We start from the raw sequence: 16,330 nt of genomic DNA, 5'->3' as shown, positions 1-16,330 counted from the left end.
TGCGAGGGTTAAGGGAGTGGGTGCGGTTGTCCACTTTCTTCCTCGTGCTGCAACGCGACGCGGCGAGAATCTTTGATTTCACTTGGATTTGTGCGGCACAGATTCTTCTGATACGGCATTAGGAAATACCTTGAAATCATTAGCCCTGAAATACTAATCACCAGGAGAAACGAGGTGACGCTCTGTTGTTGCGACCCACGTCTTCCATCGATCTATCATTAATTTATCGAATGATTCGAAACCCAGCCTCGACCAACTGATTGTTTTCTCCAGCACACCATGTCATCTGCTGCAGGAGCATCCACGTCGCACCATGGCTCGAACTCCATGGAGGTGCCGGCTCCACTTCTCCCCTTGTTGTCCATCCTCTCTTCTCTCTTCCTCAACTTGTCTTCCGTCTTCCACAGGATACCAGGTTCACCCATCATCCTCCGATACATCAAGTCATCCTATCAGGATGATCCATATCGATCCCTGCTCGAGGTGCTCCTCGTCGCTTTTGCCATCCGTACCATTTTCAAAGGTCGAACTGGAGGTGAAGGACAAGGAAAGAGTTTTATAAAATTCAGTGAAAAGGAGATTGACGAATTGGTCGACGAATGGAGACCAGCACCATTGGTGGAAGAACTGGAAGAGTCGGATATCCAGACGCTGTCGAGCGTCCCGACTATCCATGGACCAGGTGGGACGCATGTCAAATTATCAGCCGGTGGAAAGTCTGTGCTCAACCTCGCATCTATTGATTGGCTGGGATTGGTAGAAGCCGATCAGATGAAGCAAACGGCCATCGACACGTTGAAGGAGTACGGAGTGGGGACGTGCGGACCTGCAGGATTCTATGGACTCTTGGGTGAGCTCAGTGACACCATCATTTGATTCCCAGAACTCAAAATGCCTGTCTCAGACGTCCACCTTCGTTTCCAATCCGAAGTGGCCGAATTCTTAGGCACAGAGGATGCCATTGTCTACTCACAAGCATACGCCACGACAGCCTCTGTCATTCCCGCTTTTGCCAAGCGAGGAGACATCATCGTCGCGGACAGAGGTGTCAATTTTGCCATCCAAAGGGGCTTACAGATATCTCGATCTCAAATCAGATGGTACGCTCATGGCGATATGGAGGACATGGAACGGGTCATGCAACAAGTCGAAAAGGAGCGAAAGCGAAAAGGAGGCAAGTTGACCAAAAAGTTTATCGTCACCGAGGGAATCTTTGAAAACGACGGCATGATGGTGGATCTTCCCAAAGTGGTGAGCAGAACGCGGAAGGGAACGAGGTCTCACCCAGTATAAGATCGAGCTCAAGCACAAATACAAATACCGTTTAATGCTTGACGAGAGCCACTCATTTGGCATGATCGGAGCTCACGGCAAGGGCGTCACGGAGCATTATAACATTCCAGTGAGTACCAGTTTTGCTGGACAATGCTCACTCTTCCAAGGCTAGCGAGGTCGACATGCTGATAGCGTCCATGGCCAACGGCTGTGCGGCAGGAGGAGGTTTCTGCGCTGGTTCTTCCGTCGTCTGTTCTCACCAGGTCAGTGCAAGATACTGTTTGCAATCTGACCCCTCTCTCAGCGTATCAATTCCTCAGCATCAGTCTTCTCCGCATCATTGCCTGCCATGTTAGCCACGACCGCCTCCACCGCTTTGACAGTCTTCAACAATCAGCCGGAGCTATTCAATGCGCTTCAAGCCAATTCCCTCCTTTTCCGTCAGATTCTGAACAAGCTGGAACCTACACCATTCTCCGTCCCGCCGTGCGATCCTGCGTACATAACCCCCTCTGAGAGCATGCCACCGCCAGCCGTGACGAACAACGAAGCCTTGATCCATATCCCTTCTCATCCACAATCTGCTCTGATCCACATTTTCCTCTTAAATCCTCCGTCAACGCTGCAAGAGGAAGAAGCCATGCTCCAGGATATAGTGGATGAGACGCTGAACACCAGTCAAGTATTGGTCACCCGGGCGAGGCGACTTCGAGGACAGGAAGGTCTGGAACCGGAACCGAGTCTGAAAATCTGTATGAGTAGCAACTTCACGAAAAAGGAGGTCGAAAAGGCTGCTCAGGCGCTCAAACAGGCCATCACCAAGGTCTGCTCAAGTGAGTAGTGCCCAAGTCCATTTAGAGTGGTGCTGACTTTTGTAGAACGACGCTAGTCTCCTGATGTGGATCCGGCAGGATATAGAGTATAACATTAATTATTAATTACACCCTTTCTTCACATTGACTACCGGTGCATACCCTCTAGATGTCTATGCCGCATTGTCTGACTGCTTGACCATTATTACGCAAGGCGTCCTTGACCTCGTCTATTCCCACCTCTTTACGATGAAAGATACCCGCCGCCAGTCCAGCTTCCACACCTGTCGCCTTGAATACTTCTACAAAGTCTTCAGACGACCCCGCACCACTGCTGGCCACGACGGGGATGCTGACAGCTTGCCTGATCAATCTCACGAGATCCAGGTCAAATCCTTTTCCACTCCCATCTCGATCTATCGAGTTGAGCAGAATCTCTCCCGCTCCTAGCTGCTCAACTCCTTGAGCCAATTGGACCGCGTCGATATCCCTCACGGCTCGACCACCTGAGACGGTACATTGGTACCACCATGCTTTGCCTTGTTCCTCGTCTCGTGTCCTCGTGGTGGATTTGGACCCCTCGACGACGCAAGCTCGATGACTGTCAGGTACGCTCTCGATCCAGTTTGGCGGTGTGGCGTCCACGTAAACTCTCTTGGGATCAATCGAGACGACGACAGCTTGAGATCCGTACCCTTCAGAGATCGTTTCGATGGCCGTTTTTCCGGTCAAAGGAGGTTCGCCTTTCGCTCGTCTTGCCAACAACTCCTCCACCGCAATGACCGCATCGGACCCGATAGACACCTTGTCCGCTCCACTGCGGAAGTACGCTCCTGCGACCTCAAGAGCAGACCGTGGGGTACCATCTGGATCAACCGTATCTTTGATACCGCCTCCGATGGTCAGAGGGACAAAGACCGTTTCCGCAGCGGCTTTGACGACCTCCAACATTGGTTGGTCCTGAAGGGCAGAGGACCTGAACGAAGTGATGTTGAGGAAGCAAATCTCATCAGCGCCGTCCTCGTAGTATCGTCTGGCTAGCTCGACTGGTTTTCCAAGATTTCGAACACCTCTGTCGTCTGTCTTTTCGCGAACATCATACTGGTCACCTTTGGTCACGACGAGATCGCCAGCGTCGTTGGACCTGACATCGAGACATGCCACGATTCGATTTGTGAGGCCTGTCCCGGAAGATCGGGAGGTGTCGGGGGACTGGAGTTGAGGTTGACTGTATGTTTCTGATGGAGAAGCGAGGGAGGAAGCTGGCGCTTGAAGCCATCGTTTTAAGAGATCCAAACCAGCTGGGCCAGACTTTTCAGGGTGAAATTGCGTTCCAAAGACGTTGCCTTTTCGAACAGACGAGATGAACGTCTCGCCTCCATATCTGGACAGTGTGTGTGCGAAGGGTGGTGGCCGAGTCTCAGTCGATGGAAGGGTAGCAGCGTAGGAGTGAACAAAGTAAAAATCCTCGCTTGAAGCCAGCAATTCACTCGAGTCATCAGACCACGCTTTCCACGCCGAGTTCCAACCCATATGAGGTACACTCTTTCTCCCGCGTTCATCTGATGATTTAAACTTTTGTATCTTGTACGGCAAGATCCCCAGACCTTGAGCGGAAGGAGATTCTGCGGAGGTTTCAAAGAGGACTTGCATTCCGATACAGATACCAAAGTAGGGTCTGCCAGAGGAGATATAGCGTTGTAGATGGGGTAGTAGACCAGAGGTTGATAATGATGCGGTCGCTTGACCAAAGGCACCGACTCCGGGGAAGATGAGTTTCTGGCGACCGGAATCTCAATCTACGCCAAAATGTGATTACCCACCTCTGCCTTGTCAAAGTCTGAAGCATCTTTGATCCACTCAAAGTCATACCCGAGCTTTCGGATCGAGTTGGCGAGACTAACACGCTCACAGTCAGTTCAATCTGGCGTGAGAGCTGCCTCATCACGTCACTCACCTTCGGACATTTCCCGCACCATAGTCTAGAATATAGAGTCTCGACTTGGACGAAGAAGCATGACCATTAGGTTGATCCACCTCGGGGACAGGTAGCACAGTCCAGTCCGACATATCGGGATGTCTGAGTCGCCAGTGTTATCCAGCCTCACGCAGCTTCTCAGAAGACCAAATGACTGTACGAGCAGCTATCATCGTTGTCCTCAGAGATAATTCGTGAACTTTTTGACTCGAGTCTCGTCGCCACACGTGGTCAGCTTACGTCAGCTGAGGTGAGTGCGATGGGTCTTGAAGACTTTGCCATAGACTATGCATGGCTCTCGCCTTGCAGAGCCAACATACGTGGATCTCATTTGAATCGAATCCGCTAGGTCACTGCTCAATGGCCAGCTGGTTGAGGTTGGTCGAATGGGGGGCCAATCATAAGACCTGACAGGAGCGGCATTCATCATTTATTTTGAAACCCATGGTGACGTCAGGGATTCAATGGCTATTTTACTGGAATCCAAGCGAAATCCTGCATCCCATCCTCTACTAAATACTCAATCAGTACCCAGCCAGCCCCGCTCGTAGCCCCTCATGGCCTCTGAGACTCGCAGACGTTCCGGCAGATTGGAAGCACAGAAGGATGCTTTCGCAGAGTCTGCCAAGCGGCAGGTCTCAGATGCTGGAGGAGTAGCCAGTGAAGCAGTGACGAGCGGCGCGTGGGCGTACCCTATCTTGGTGAGCCTTTGGGCAACACACCAGCCGGTCGTGACTGATATCCCGTAGGGAGTCTTTTATCTCGTGTCGCGTGAGAGCAGCTCTTGACCAAAAGTGAAAGGAGATCTCAGCTGACCAGACGGCAGACCCAAAGGTTGTCAAACCCATCATGCCCGCCTTGGTCAGAGGTACCATCATGTCATTGATGACTATCGGAGCATTGTTCACCTTCACCTATTTACCCCAAGTTGCTGTGCTTGCTTTCGTCTCTGGCCCTCTCGGTAAGCTCCGCGTCTACCTGGGGAGTCACGACGTGATAACTTCTTCTCAGCGTTCGTTGCTGCCATTCCACTCGTTCTTGGGGAAAGTTATGTAGTCATCAATTTTCTCCTCCGAGCCTTCATCTTTGGTCAGCTAGGAGAGGACCTGTTTGACATGGTGAGCTTTGAGCCTGTCTCTGATCGCGTCTCGCTAAGCGCTCGCCCCAGGTCCTGGTCCAAAAGGGCCAGTCAGCGCTCGTTGAGCGTGGCCGACAAGTCACTTCCAAGGGCGGCAAGACGATGCAGCTTGGCAAGATGATTACCAAACCCTTGTCACGATTCAGCACGGTACGTCGAGCCCAGGTCGATTTAGCTCACCTCGTCGCAGGACAACATTGTCCGATACGTCTTGACTCTGCCTCTCAACTTTATCCCTGTGGTTGGAACAGCCTTCTTCTTGGCCTTTAATGGTAGGTCGTGCCTGTACGGCACTAGCTCATGCTACCACAGGTTACAAGAGCGGCCCAGGGTATCATGCTCGATACTTTCAGCTCAAGGGCTACGACCGTGAGCGTCGACAAGCGGCTATCAACAAGCGTAGGGGATCCTACACTGCGTGAGTCTGTCATGCCTCGCAGACGAAAGTGGCTGAATCGTCTACAGCTTTGGCGTCGTCGCCATGTTACTCAATCTTGTCCCCGTGGCATCTATCTTCTTCAATTGCAAGTCAAACGGGTGTTGAGAGATCACACGCTGACATTCTGACAGTCACGTCGACCGTCGGCGCGGCGATCTGGGCAGCCAACATTGAGAACAAGCAAGAGGTCAACCCCGTCCAGGAGGTCGCTTCCGCCGCTAAGGATGGATCGGCCAAAGACGCGGTGGACGCGACCATGTCCAAAGACAGCAAGAAGGAGCTGTAAAGGCCAAGAATATGCAGAATGCATGAGATGTAGCATGAAGACGCTATGCTGGATCATTTGATGCGTCTGAGTTGAAGAAGGCTGACGCCATCGCGACTATACTGCTCTTTGGCTCCTGGCCGGGCGTCTTCAATGTGTTCACTGTGAAAATGTTTCTTCAGCAGCGCAAAGAACCTCTTGTCAGCCTGAATACGGGTATCAGTATATAGCTCGGCCAAAGGGTGCATTGCCGCACCTTTCTGCGCTTCTTCCAGCAGAAGAGCATCTCAATATCCTTGCCTATTGGTATCAGATCGCAAAGCGTCTGTACGAGGAGGGGAAAAGCAGGCTAGGGTTGGGGCGTTAAGATGGATGTTCAGAACGGATGATCAGGCTGACCTCGAAGTAGACGCAGTCCGCAGCGAGAATCATGTCCAGATCGTTCACAGGTATGTGCCCGGGGATTTGCTCTCCCCAATTGAGCTCGTCCACATGAACGTTGGAGCTGACGCCGTTGTATTCGACATTGCGCTCCATGAGGTCCAATAGCTGTCTGTTTCGAGGTCAGCGAAGGAACCTGACCCCTTCATATGAAAAACAGACTGACTTCTGATCAGTCACCCAAATTTCGGCCGTGGGTTCCAAGATCCCAGCTGCTATTCCTACTAAGCCAGTACCTGATCCCAGCTCCAGAATCTTCTTGCCTTTGAGATAAGACGGATCGCATTCGTACCTGTAACCAATGTACTGTGAGAGGACCTAGAGTTCGATCTGTCAGCTGCCCGTAATACACGACCCAGTTTCGTAGATACTCACCTCACCCGAGGGCCAGGCTATACCTCCACATCCGGGTCCAGCATCCACTTTGAGCCTGACTTCCTTCCCAAGCTGCTTCGAGACGTTGATGATTGATTCGGAACCCTCTACCGTTGTGGGCTCTCGTGGAGGAGCCAGACCCGACAGGGCATTAGCCGCGCCTACCGACTCGATGGATGTGACAGAGTCAGCCGAAGGAGAGGCTGGTCGCCTATCCCTCGGGAACTCCATGAGTTCCCCCTGCACGGCTATAAGAGCTGTCTTGATGAAGAGCATTAAGTTCCAGACTTTGGTTCGCAGATCTTTACTTTTATCCGAAGTTTACGCGAAGGAGGTCCCCGGGGGAACATTGCCGTTCCCTTCAAGTGATATCATCTCACAACCGTTCGAGCTATGGCACCAACATGGAAAGGCGACAAAATTGATCTGCCAGCACCTTCTCCTTCTCGTGCTGGGCCATCTCTGACTTCACCGATCCGTGATGACGGCCGATCTCCTCGCTTACGCTCCTCGCCCATCCTCCTTCACCCTTTGCCTCCCAGCTCCAATCTGGAGCAGATTGGACTGGCTCAATCAGAGCTCGAGCTCGACAAGCAGATCCGAGACCATGAGCGTGAGAAAGCCCTTAGGGAAGCATTACAAGACCAAGAATGGGAAATACAGCGTCTCAAAGCCAAAGAAGAGGTTGGCTCAATGTCTACCCGTCGAGCCAACGCCGCCAAGTCTACCGAGAACAGAGTGACAAGAGGATTCGAACGACCTCCTCAGGCATACGAGCTCTACTCCGCGATGGATAGACATGATATAGACTTTATCATGCGTGTCAGGGATCACGCCTTTTCGCTCTTGCTGCAGAAGAGCGCCGGAGAATTCCCTATTGTTTACGCTTCAAGATTAGGTGATGGGCATAGAGATATCGTCATTCTCTTGGTCGGCGCCATGTCTCGGTGAGTCGATTTCAGCATCCCAACGAAATGGAATGAGCTTCTGACTTACTCTCATAAGCTATGTTAACAACCTTGAAGGCGCAGACTTTGATAAGAAGGAGACGAGAAATATCCTCAAGGCACTGAGTGAGTGAAGCAAGCACCCATAGTGTCCGTTTCTTCGAGCTGATCGCACCACCCTGCAGGATCAAATGTACGTCCCCAACTTGATCTTGGGCTCACCTTTTTCAGCTCAAGCTGGCTATTGATCAAGCTCTCTTACCAGCCTCATCCACCCCTTCCCTTCTCTCGTCTTACCTCCAAGTTCTGATCATGTCCGAAGGCGATTCGTTCCTGTTTCGAACAATAACCGACCTCTCGTTACTCCTTCGGGACCCCTCGTCTACCCCTGTCAAGGCTGCTGAGGAGACTGTTCGGTCCTTCTGTACCAAAGAGCTTCGAGGGGTTCAAGGTGGCGTCTCTGGCGTCGAAGAATACATTGCCAATGCGTCTCTAGATCTCATCATAATGAGCGTCTGGAGTCTTGTGGCCGCTCAACTCGACGTCGAGAGATTACCGGTATGCAGCAATGTGTAGATTGTTCTGACCACTATTAGACCTATACATTCGCCCGGGATCTCAGGACTTGGTCTTTACTCAAGGAATCGAGGGACAAGAACGAATCCAAGTTGGTGAAGCTCAACGCTCGGACACGGTCACTGCTTGGCAAAATCTATGAACTGGGAGGCGATACGCGCAAGAGCATCCAGGGCAGATTGAAAGACGTCAGAGATAGCATTGACCGTGGGTTTTGAGGAAAATCCAGGGGTGTGAGGAAAGGGAAACCACGAGCCCGTTACCCCACCAAGCGTTCCGTCGAAATGAACGCTCTACCGAAACAAGGCCATGTCACGACATCAGCGCCAGGGCCCCAGAACCTGCCCGATCAGTGACACTGGTATATATGTCCAACCTCTACTGTCTTGGGATCCTTCAAATGTTCCCTCATCGGTGTGCCACTGCGTACGGATCAAGGGGCTAAGGCACTGTCCTGATTCGCAGATCGGTCACGGCAAGACAGGGGAGACTCGATATGGCCGGGTTCACGACATCCGCATCGATCCCCGAAAGGTCAAATTTCATGCGTCGACTGGACTGGAAATGGAGTGGGCATGGATCAGTGCCAGTACGCATCTGGTCACTTTGAAGACGGAACTGGAACATGCAAGGTAGTCACGTCGCTATGCGTTGATTCGTACACAATGACCACGATGTAGCGCTGGAGCCCTCGACTCTTGTCATAGTTCCATCTGTCCAGCTTGATATCTCCCGCTTTGAATCATTCCTTTATCTATATCTTGCCTCGGAGCAAGTTTCTGATCATTTCTCTTCCAGTGATTCTGACAGTGTGGTACATCGTCGGGATGTCCAGAGTCGAGCTCAAGCTGTCCGCAAAGCCAAAAGGGAGCATGGGAGGGATCCAGCCTGAAATGGGACATTAGCGGAAAGGCTCATCTCTCCGTCATCTCACCCCTAGCATACTCCAAGGCCCAAGTCTCTGGAGCCAAAGCGTATTGCCTGATGACTCCCCGCTCCATGAGGTTGACATCGCCAGGATTGTACACTCTTTTTGTCAATTCTCCAGCTTCATATGCCGTCTGTTGTCCTGTCAAAATGTGAAAGTAATCATCGGCCGTATGTCTCCCAGTGTGCCCTTCAGTTCCCACAGCACTGCCAAAGATGATGAGGTATCTATAGAGAGAAATAGCTGCTCAGATTGGGGAACACTAATGGGGATGGGGAGGAAAAGAAACAACAGATTTCGTTTTCCCAACTCACTCACTCAGTGATACTGGCGTGAATGATGAACATGCTACCCATGGCTCCACCAGCATTGTTAAATACCCATTCGCGTTTATCTTGAAAATCAGTTGCGAAGCTAGCTTGAGGATGATCCTTGACGAGTTGGTCGATCAAAGTCGAAATGAGAATGGTGAAATTGCCAGGTGCAGACGTCTGAGACGCTTGAGCAGTCTCAAGGGCCGTCAGAACAGATTGATGGAGCTCAGAAGGCTGCATGACGTAGAACCTGGATGGCTGGAGCGGGCAAAACAGTGAGCAGAATGATCTCTTCTTCTTCCCCATTGGTTACACTCACGTCGACAGTATTGATAATGGCCAAGATGCCAACGATAACGGCGATGAATCCCGTCAAGACGCTCCAACCAGAGCTCTTGGCTTGCTGAGTAGTCACTTTGCTGCCTGCCATGGTGTGGTCTGATTCCTACGAGATGATGTTGGAATGGCGCAGCTAGAATGGTGTCCGTTCAGATTATCTCGGTCGGTCGAAGCACTATTGGATTTTTCGAAAAAGCACGCACGGGTCGCCGCCCGGCGACGCGCCAAGCTGTGAGTGGCTGTGTGTCGACGACGACGATCGTACGATAGAGCCGTCACTCGTCTTCCCAAGGTCTGCTACTCTTCCCAAGGTCTGCTACTCTTCCCAAGGTCTGCTACTAAGGACATGAGACTCTGCATACATGAGATTTGAAAAGTATTAAATAAGGGTTAAACATGGCAGAACAGAATCTATGTGGAATCAAAGAATGTCGATGACGGGCGTCTATCTCTTTTGCCATCTCAGGAATCGAGCAGACAACAAAAGGACTAGGATGTTAAAGGCAGAATAGGCAACCTGGAGGGGATAACAGTCAGCAAGACGCATATGCCTGTTTTCAGATGGACTCACAAAGATACCAAAGTCTCTCCATCGTGTACCATAGCTGATCTCCAGATTATTGTAGAAGGACTGACCGACTCGGTACTGACAGTATTCACAATCAGTATTCGAGTTGGGATTGTTGATGTATCCTCCAGTAGCGTCTGCGAATGCTCCAGCGTAAGTGCCACAATTCTGTCCATCAGGTGGAGCTGCAGTCATTAGGTCAGCTCCAAGAACTTCAGAACAGCTATCATTTGACTCACGGAAGATGTTGAATTCTCCCTCTCGACAAACGACAGGCTGGTTGTAGAGCACAGTGGAGACGAGACCGCTGATAAGACGCGTGAATGGATCCTATGGATCATGTCAGTATGGTGGCTAGTCCGGATTGCTTCACCACTCACTAGCTGGTACATCCAGACTCTCCAGAAGTAAGGCAGCGTTCCAGGTGGCGCCGTGACACCACAGAACAGGGTGAGAATGACCAGCAAGAATGGGTTGAACAGCGCGGCAATGATGATGGAAGGCGAAAGAGCCGCGACGGCTTGACCCAACGTGACGGCGTAGATTTCCACAAACAGAATCATGATGAAGAAATATCCCGATCGGTACGATTCGTAAGGGAAACCGACACCAAAGTACAGCAGGAGGAAGAAGGCTGTAGCGCATAACAGAGAGTATGGCATCTCGGCCAAGAGCTGAGTGAGCGCAAAGATGGTGGAGGAGTACATTTTCGAGGAAGCTTCTCGGTTAAAGGTCATCCTGGACATGATGTATTGAGGTTCGATCTGAGCCAGAACTAAAGCGGGCAGAATGGTCGCGAAGAAGATGGCAAAGACTCGGTACTGCAAGGCGGCGAGCGAGTCGTTCAATTGCAGGAAAGTTAGAGTGACCGTCAATGCAATGGCAATGTGAGCGAACAGTCGAGTCCACTGGTAATCGGCATTTCTCCACAGAGCCACATTGGCTGCGATGGGTGAGCGAGTGCAAAGGCAAAAAGCTTGATCACTCACTTCTCGCAAGGACCACCTTGAGTTGGAACCAGAAGGACGTCGCGTACTCTGTCCGGTTGTCATTCTTCTCCACAGGCTTGGCCAACGCCTCGTCTCGGAGCTTGTGAATCTCCTCCACAGTAGCCTTGTGCTCGGGAGACTCGACCCATTTCTTATGCCAATCTCCACCACCCATTCGTTTTCGAGAACCAGCTCCGATAGCTTCAAGCTGAAGCAAGCGTTAGCTCGTTTCCCGCTTCGTCAAAAGCTTACCATAAATTCAGCAGGGTTAGCGTCGGAAGGCACCGGAGCACCATTCCGCTCGAGGTAATCGATCAAGACTTTGGAGTCCGGACCGATATCGCCAAAGTAGACCGTCTCACCGCCGCGTTGAAGCAATAACAACCTGTCGAACGATTGGAACAGCAAGGCGTTGGGCTGATGGATGGTACATAGGATCTTTTGACCAGCGGCAGTGAGCTTTCGCAAGAATCGAACAATGTTGTAAGCCGATTGGCCGTCAAGACCAGATGTCGGTTCGTCAAGGAAGAGCAAGAGTTCAGGCTTGGCAGCGAGTTCGACACCGATCGTGACTCGTTTTCTAGCTTCAACGGACAGGCCGAATCCGACGAACCCAATCATTGCATCTGCCAAATCTTGGAGTTCGAGCAATTCGATAATGTCTTCGACGTAGTCGTACTTCTCCTGTCGGGGAACGTGTTGGGGCTGACGCAGATCGGCCGAGAAACGGAATGCCTCTCGGACAGTCGTGGTCCATTCATGTGTGTCGAGCTGTTCAGCATATCCACAACCTCGTTGGAAGTCTCTGCCGATAGGTCTGCCGTTCATAAGAATGTCTCCAGATACAACGCCGATGTTCTAAAGACTGTCAGTACGCCATCTGAAATCTTCGCCGGCTACCCCCACCTTTCGATCCGCAAGCACGTCGAGCAAAGTTGTCTGAATTCTCTCAGCGCAATGTCTCCATTCTGACTCACCTTTCCAGCACCCGAGGCGCCCATCAAAGCCGTCAAACTTCCAGGTTTGACATAACCAGAAACGTTTTTCAGCAATTGCCTCTGTCCGCCAGGAACTGGAACGTGGTAGTTCTGATCGAGTCAGTACCGCTCGTCTGGCGCACCTATAAGCACTCACCACATCCTCCCAAGTGAAAGGCTGAGGCTCCATCTTGAGTTCTGACAAGTCTTGGTCCAACTCTCCTCGTCGGAAGGCGTCTCGTCGTTCTGCGAGTCTCTCGTTGAGCTTCTTCGTCTCCTTGTCTTCCTTCTTGAACACGGTGATAGCCAGGTGGTTCGCACCGTGAGACATGATTTCGATGAAGAGCATCTGGAGGAACATGAAGAAGCAGAAAAATCCGAGAAGAATTCCATAGTTTCGCCAAATGTGGTCTTTCCTGTAGTGATATCCAGCGTACATATAAGCATCACCGCTGACACTGTTCTGTCCGACACCACTGCCAAACAATGAACAGAGTTGATTGGGTCCAACGTTGTCCGGGTATCCTTCAATGCCAAGTTCAGGGATGTTTCTAGGGATGACATAGGTCGAATCGCATTTGAGGTTGATCCGACTGAACTCGTTCGCAAAGATCATCTCGTACCCGTAAGACAATGGATTGAGATAGTAGAGCCAGAAGAGCCATCGTTTCATGGTGAATACGGGGATCATGTAACCAGTGTATGTGACCATGATGGAGATGAGGACCGAAGCGAGACGAGCGGCCACATTGTAGTCCTTTGTGGCGACACCCAGGGATCTAAAGAACCCAGCCATGACCATAAAGGTGGTGAACACCGCCAAGAGGAAGATAAAGTAGGCTCCAGCAGACGGGTACAGTCCACCCATGAAGTACAGGATGATGGAGAAGACAAAAATATTGGTAAAGTTGTAAGGAACGTCAGCGGCGACGGCAGCGACGGCAAATGCAGCAGGTCGATAGAATCGATAACCAACTTGACGGTAGAGAATTGGCCTTCCCATCATTTGACTGGGCAATTCAGAGAACGACGTCAAGGCCTGAGTCGATCAGACACGGCACTGGGTGCTACACTCACGTTGAACAAAAGACCCAAGAAGAGCAGACCACCTCGAGTGAAGGCTCCAGACGCGGCATCAGGAAGTTGGAAATACACGGAACCGACGATTAGAGCGATGATGATGGATGTTGCGTAACCAGTGTAGATGCCAAACCTGTCTTGGAACTTGAGGATGGTCTGTCGCTTAGCGATGGCCAATGCCTGTGCCATGAAGGAGATAGTATATGGCGATTTCTTGCCGACACCTCGGTGTCTGGGGGGAATCAGCTTGCGCGAGCGCGTTGACACTCACTTCTGCTCTCTGACAGCCTGCTCAAACTCTTGTCTAGGTCCGACAGCTTCTTGACTGGCCCTGAGGTATTCGTCCTTGTCCTGCATCATCTTTTGGTAGATGTCCGACCGAAGATATGCTTCTTCCATTCGCTCTGCGGTGGAGGGCACAGAATCGGCATCTTTGCCTTCGGCGAACTGTCGCTCATTGGGATCGGTGCATCCTGAGAGGTAGTCTGCAGTGGTCTGTCGAGGCAGATCCTTGTATCCGAGACCGATCATGTACTGTCTGGCCTGATCAGCAGGGCCAAAGTAGACAACGTGGCTTTCGTTGAGGACGAGGACTTTATCGAATTGCTTGTAGATACCTTCACCAGCTTGGTAGAGTGAGACAAATGTGGTCATGTTCATAATGTCCGTCAAGAGACGCAGAGATTTGGCATAGTCCAAAGCTGTCGAGGCGTCCAGACCTCGGGTCGAGTTATCCCATGATGCGACACAGGCATTGGAACAAAACATTTCGGCGATGGAAACTCGCTTGCGTTCTCCTCCCGAGACACCTCGAACAAAGGCATTTCCGACGACCGTGTTGACGGTATGCTTGATGTTGAGCATGGAGAGCAGCAAGTCCAAGACTTCATCCTTGAATTGCTTGTCGGTGACTCCGGGAATTCGCTTCTTGGGCATCTTAGTCTCAAGGGCGAATCGGATAGTCTGGCCGACCGTCAAGGTGGGAAGATGGTCATCGTCTTCTTGATTGTACACTACCTCTCTGCGAGGTTATCGTCAGCTTATAGACTTGGAAGTCGATGACTCTGGCTCGGTACAACTCACCCCGCGTAGTACTTGCGCATCTCCTTCCAGCCAACACCGGCGTAATTGACATCTCCGTTGACCTCCATGAACTCTTCACGTTGATTCGTGATACTCTTCAGAAAGGTGGAGCAACCAGAGCCCGGTCGACCGAGGACCAAACACATCTCACCCGGTTTGAGGACACCAGAGTTCTTGTGCAGGATAGTTTTGGGAGATGGTGCGAAGAGTTTGAGTCCAAAGACACCCAAGAGCTTGACCACGGGCATCATGAATTGCTCAATGACTGCATTGGGAAAAGTTCGGATATTGATCTTGAGCCCACCGGCACCGACGACTTCAAGATCTTGCCAGACCACACCGACCTGTTTGTGTTTGATACCAGCTTGGTCACTGGCGTTGCGACCTTGATGAAGCACACCGGCGAGGTCGAATTCCTCCTTGTCGTCCTCAGCTCGTTGAGCCGCCTCGGCATCGCTCATAGCAGACGCATTGGTTTGAACCTTGGTAGGTTTGGAGAAACCACGTAGGGCCGCCGAACGATTCGACGCCCGAGTAGTCGACCGTTGAAGTTCGCCAGAACGTTGTGAAAGGTTTGAGAATCGTCGTTCGAGAGCTGCAAACTCTTCCTTTCCACGCCTGACCGACACTCGGTTCTCGCCGAGTTCAGCGACGTGATCGAGCGAGGAATGAGCTGATCGTTTCATACCGATCTGACCCTTCGAAGCTGAATCATCGCCATGGCCGTGAACCTCTTCGGCAAGCGTTCCACCTGATGAGCTTGAATCGCCCTCGGTAGACGGCTGGCGAGAGGGATCGCCCGCCTTTTCGATCGGTGCAGAGCCGTCGATGCCGGACATGGTGAGGGGCGCTGGAGAGGTAGAGCTAGTGTTACGTTGAGAAGAAGGTGCTCTTCTCCTTTGCTATTATTGTATATGGCCGAGCTCGCGCGGCCTTGTGGGCTCGTAGGATGCCCGCGCCAAAGGAGCTTATCGTTCGGGGATAAAATAGATAGATATGGAAAGGGCTTGGGATGCCCGGAATGGGTTGTACCTGTGACCAGGTATAAAGAGCTGATGATCACCTCTTGAGAGGCGAGTCAATGTACTCAGATGAGAGACACGAGGGAATGGGAATGTCGCCCTGTCCACCACTTGTCTCAACTGGACGATGTGTCTATGGCGATAGGAGAAGTGATGATCGAAAATGCATCGACTCCAATTTCTCTTTCCCCCTCTTCCCCAAATCCTAAGCGACCGGCACCGAAAGCAGTTGACCGTCGGGGATACTTTACAACTTTGTTTTTTGACTAAGCGCCAAGCTCATTTGGTGGGGGCAAGCTGCCAACCAGGCCTTCCATGACGGCTGGCTTCCCCCTTCGATTTTGCCCCCTCCCTGAAGGAATTCTGTTGTTTTTCTTCTTCTGTGGAGGTGGGTCGATCTTTGTGGCGGCAGAGTGAGGGAGCACCAAGACCAGTTGGGAACAATGACAATGTGAACCAACGCCGCCTTCGTCATCTCGGTCATGCCGAAGAAAGAATCGGCGAGGGTGGCGGCAAGCCAAGGGGCGGCCTCCCAGATCTCCTCTCTCTTTGTTAAAGAAAACTTTTCAAAATCTCTCTCTCGTAATGTCAATCCCCTTTTGGCCATGGCGCGCTGCTCAGATTCGAATGTGGTATAGTACATGGACCACCGGGGCCGACTTAGGCTGTCTGTGTAGGGAGCCTCAGAGAGACTTAAGATAGCTTCCATGCACAGACGGAGAGGCGCTGGCCTCCCGAGGCGCCACCCTTCCAAAGATCCCCGTAGTCATCTGTGATCAAGCAG

The 16,330-nt window shown here is 51.6% G+C and overlaps 7 protein-coding genes across 7 annotated transcripts; 3 read left to right on the top strand and 4 right to left on the bottom strand.

The window, feature by feature from the left end:
* The first annotated feature begins 201 nt into the window (after positions 1 to 201).
* BD324DRAFT_613572 (putative serine C-palmitoyltransferase) lies at positions 202 to 2,257 on the top strand. The gene is made up of 6 exons (XM_022014510.1): positions 202 to 850; positions 905 to 1,251; positions 1,295 to 1,402; positions 1,443 to 1,538; positions 1,580 to 2,108; positions 2,154 to 2,257. The coding sequence occupies exons 1-6, from the start codon at positions 280 to 282 to the stop codon at positions 2,162 to 2,164; spliced, it is 1,662 nt and encodes a 553-aa protein (XP_021874869.1). The 5' UTR covers positions 202 to 279; the 3' UTR covers positions 2,165 to 2,257.
* Positions 2,253 to 4,372, bottom strand: BD324DRAFT_596848 (putative Imidazoleglycerol phosphate synthase; the record flags this gene model as incomplete). The annotated part of the gene is made up of 3 exons (XM_022013869.1): positions 4,045 to 4,372; positions 3,911 to 3,986; positions 2,253 to 3,866 (listed from the first exon to the last, which is right to left on the bottom strand). The coding sequence occupies exons 1-3, from the start codon at positions 4,155 to 4,157 to the stop codon at positions 2,253 to 2,255; spliced, it is 1,803 nt and encodes a 600-aa protein (XP_021874868.1). The 5' UTR covers positions 4,158 to 4,372.
* Position 4,373: 1 nt separating this feature from the next.
* On the top strand, positions 4,374 to 5,966 carry BD324DRAFT_613564 (hypothetical protein). The gene is made up of 9 exons (XM_022014509.1): positions 4,374 to 4,766; positions 4,815 to 4,836; positions 4,892 to 5,026; positions 5,077 to 5,183; positions 5,234 to 5,353; positions 5,394 to 5,475; positions 5,516 to 5,621; positions 5,669 to 5,727; positions 5,774 to 5,966. The coding sequence occupies exons 1-9, from the start codon at positions 4,623 to 4,625 to the stop codon at positions 5,926 to 5,928; spliced, it is 930 nt and encodes a 309-aa protein (XP_021874867.1). The 5' UTR covers positions 4,374 to 4,622; the 3' UTR covers positions 5,929 to 5,966.
* Positions 5,967 to 7,077, bottom strand: BD324DRAFT_613562 (putative methyltransferase-domain-containing protein). The gene is made up of 5 exons (XM_022014508.1): positions 6,724 to 7,077; positions 6,515 to 6,666; positions 6,307 to 6,460; positions 6,164 to 6,256; positions 5,967 to 6,113 (listed from the first exon to the last, which is right to left on the bottom strand). The coding sequence occupies exons 1-5, from the start codon at positions 6,997 to 6,999 to the stop codon at positions 5,982 to 5,984; spliced, it is 807 nt and encodes a 268-aa protein (XP_021874866.1). The 5' UTR covers positions 7,000 to 7,077; the 3' UTR covers positions 5,967 to 5,981.
* Positions 6,747 to 8,576, top strand: BD324DRAFT_47823 (hypothetical protein). The gene is made up of 5 exons (XM_022012897.1): positions 6,747 to 7,670; positions 7,729 to 7,796; positions 7,856 to 7,863; positions 7,902 to 8,228; positions 8,267 to 8,576. The coding sequence occupies exons 1-5, from the start codon at positions 7,117 to 7,119 to the stop codon at positions 8,462 to 8,464; spliced, it is 1,155 nt and encodes a 384-aa protein (XP_021874865.1). The 5' UTR covers positions 6,747 to 7,116; the 3' UTR covers positions 8,465 to 8,576.
* A 302-nt stretch (positions 8,577 to 8,878) lies between these two features.
* Positions 8,879 to 10,165, bottom strand: BD324DRAFT_613557 (ERG2/sigma1 receptor-like protein). The gene is made up of 4 exons (XM_022014507.1): positions 9,808 to 10,165; positions 9,493 to 9,746; positions 9,181 to 9,401; positions 8,879 to 9,134 (listed from the first exon to the last, which is right to left on the bottom strand). Exons 1-4 carry the CDS (start codon positions 9,916 to 9,918, stop codon positions 9,001 to 9,003), a joined length of 720 nt encoding a protein of 239 aa, XP_021874864.1. The 5' UTR covers positions 9,919 to 10,165; the 3' UTR covers positions 8,879 to 9,000.
* On the bottom strand, positions 10,163 to 15,701 carry BD324DRAFT_613551 (ABC-2 type transporter-domain-containing protein). The gene is made up of 12 exons (XM_022014506.1): positions 14,525 to 15,701; positions 13,713 to 14,462; positions 13,439 to 13,673; positions 12,519 to 13,400; positions 12,362 to 12,472; positions 12,291 to 12,323; positions 11,637 to 12,242; positions 11,385 to 11,592; positions 10,776 to 11,338; positions 10,635 to 10,725; positions 10,399 to 10,580; positions 10,163 to 10,344 (listed from the first exon to the last, which is right to left on the bottom strand). Exons 1-12 carry the CDS (start codon positions 15,361 to 15,363, stop codon positions 10,273 to 10,275), a joined length of 4,572 nt encoding a protein of 1,523 aa, XP_021874863.1. The 5' UTR covers positions 15,364 to 15,701; the 3' UTR covers positions 10,163 to 10,272.
* Between the last annotated feature and the right edge of the window lie 629 nt (positions 15,702 to 16,330).

Source organism: Kockovaella imperatae, assembly GCF_002102565.1.
Source record: "Kockovaella imperatae strain NRRL Y-17943 chromosome Unknown BD324scaffold_1, whole genome shotgun sequence".
Classification (NCBI taxonomy): domain Eukaryota; kingdom Fungi; phylum Basidiomycota; class Tremellomycetes; order Tremellales; family Cuniculitremaceae; genus Kockovaella; species Kockovaella imperatae.
Note: the sequence above shows the minus strand (reverse complement) of the source record. Positions and strands in the feature narration are given on the sequence as shown.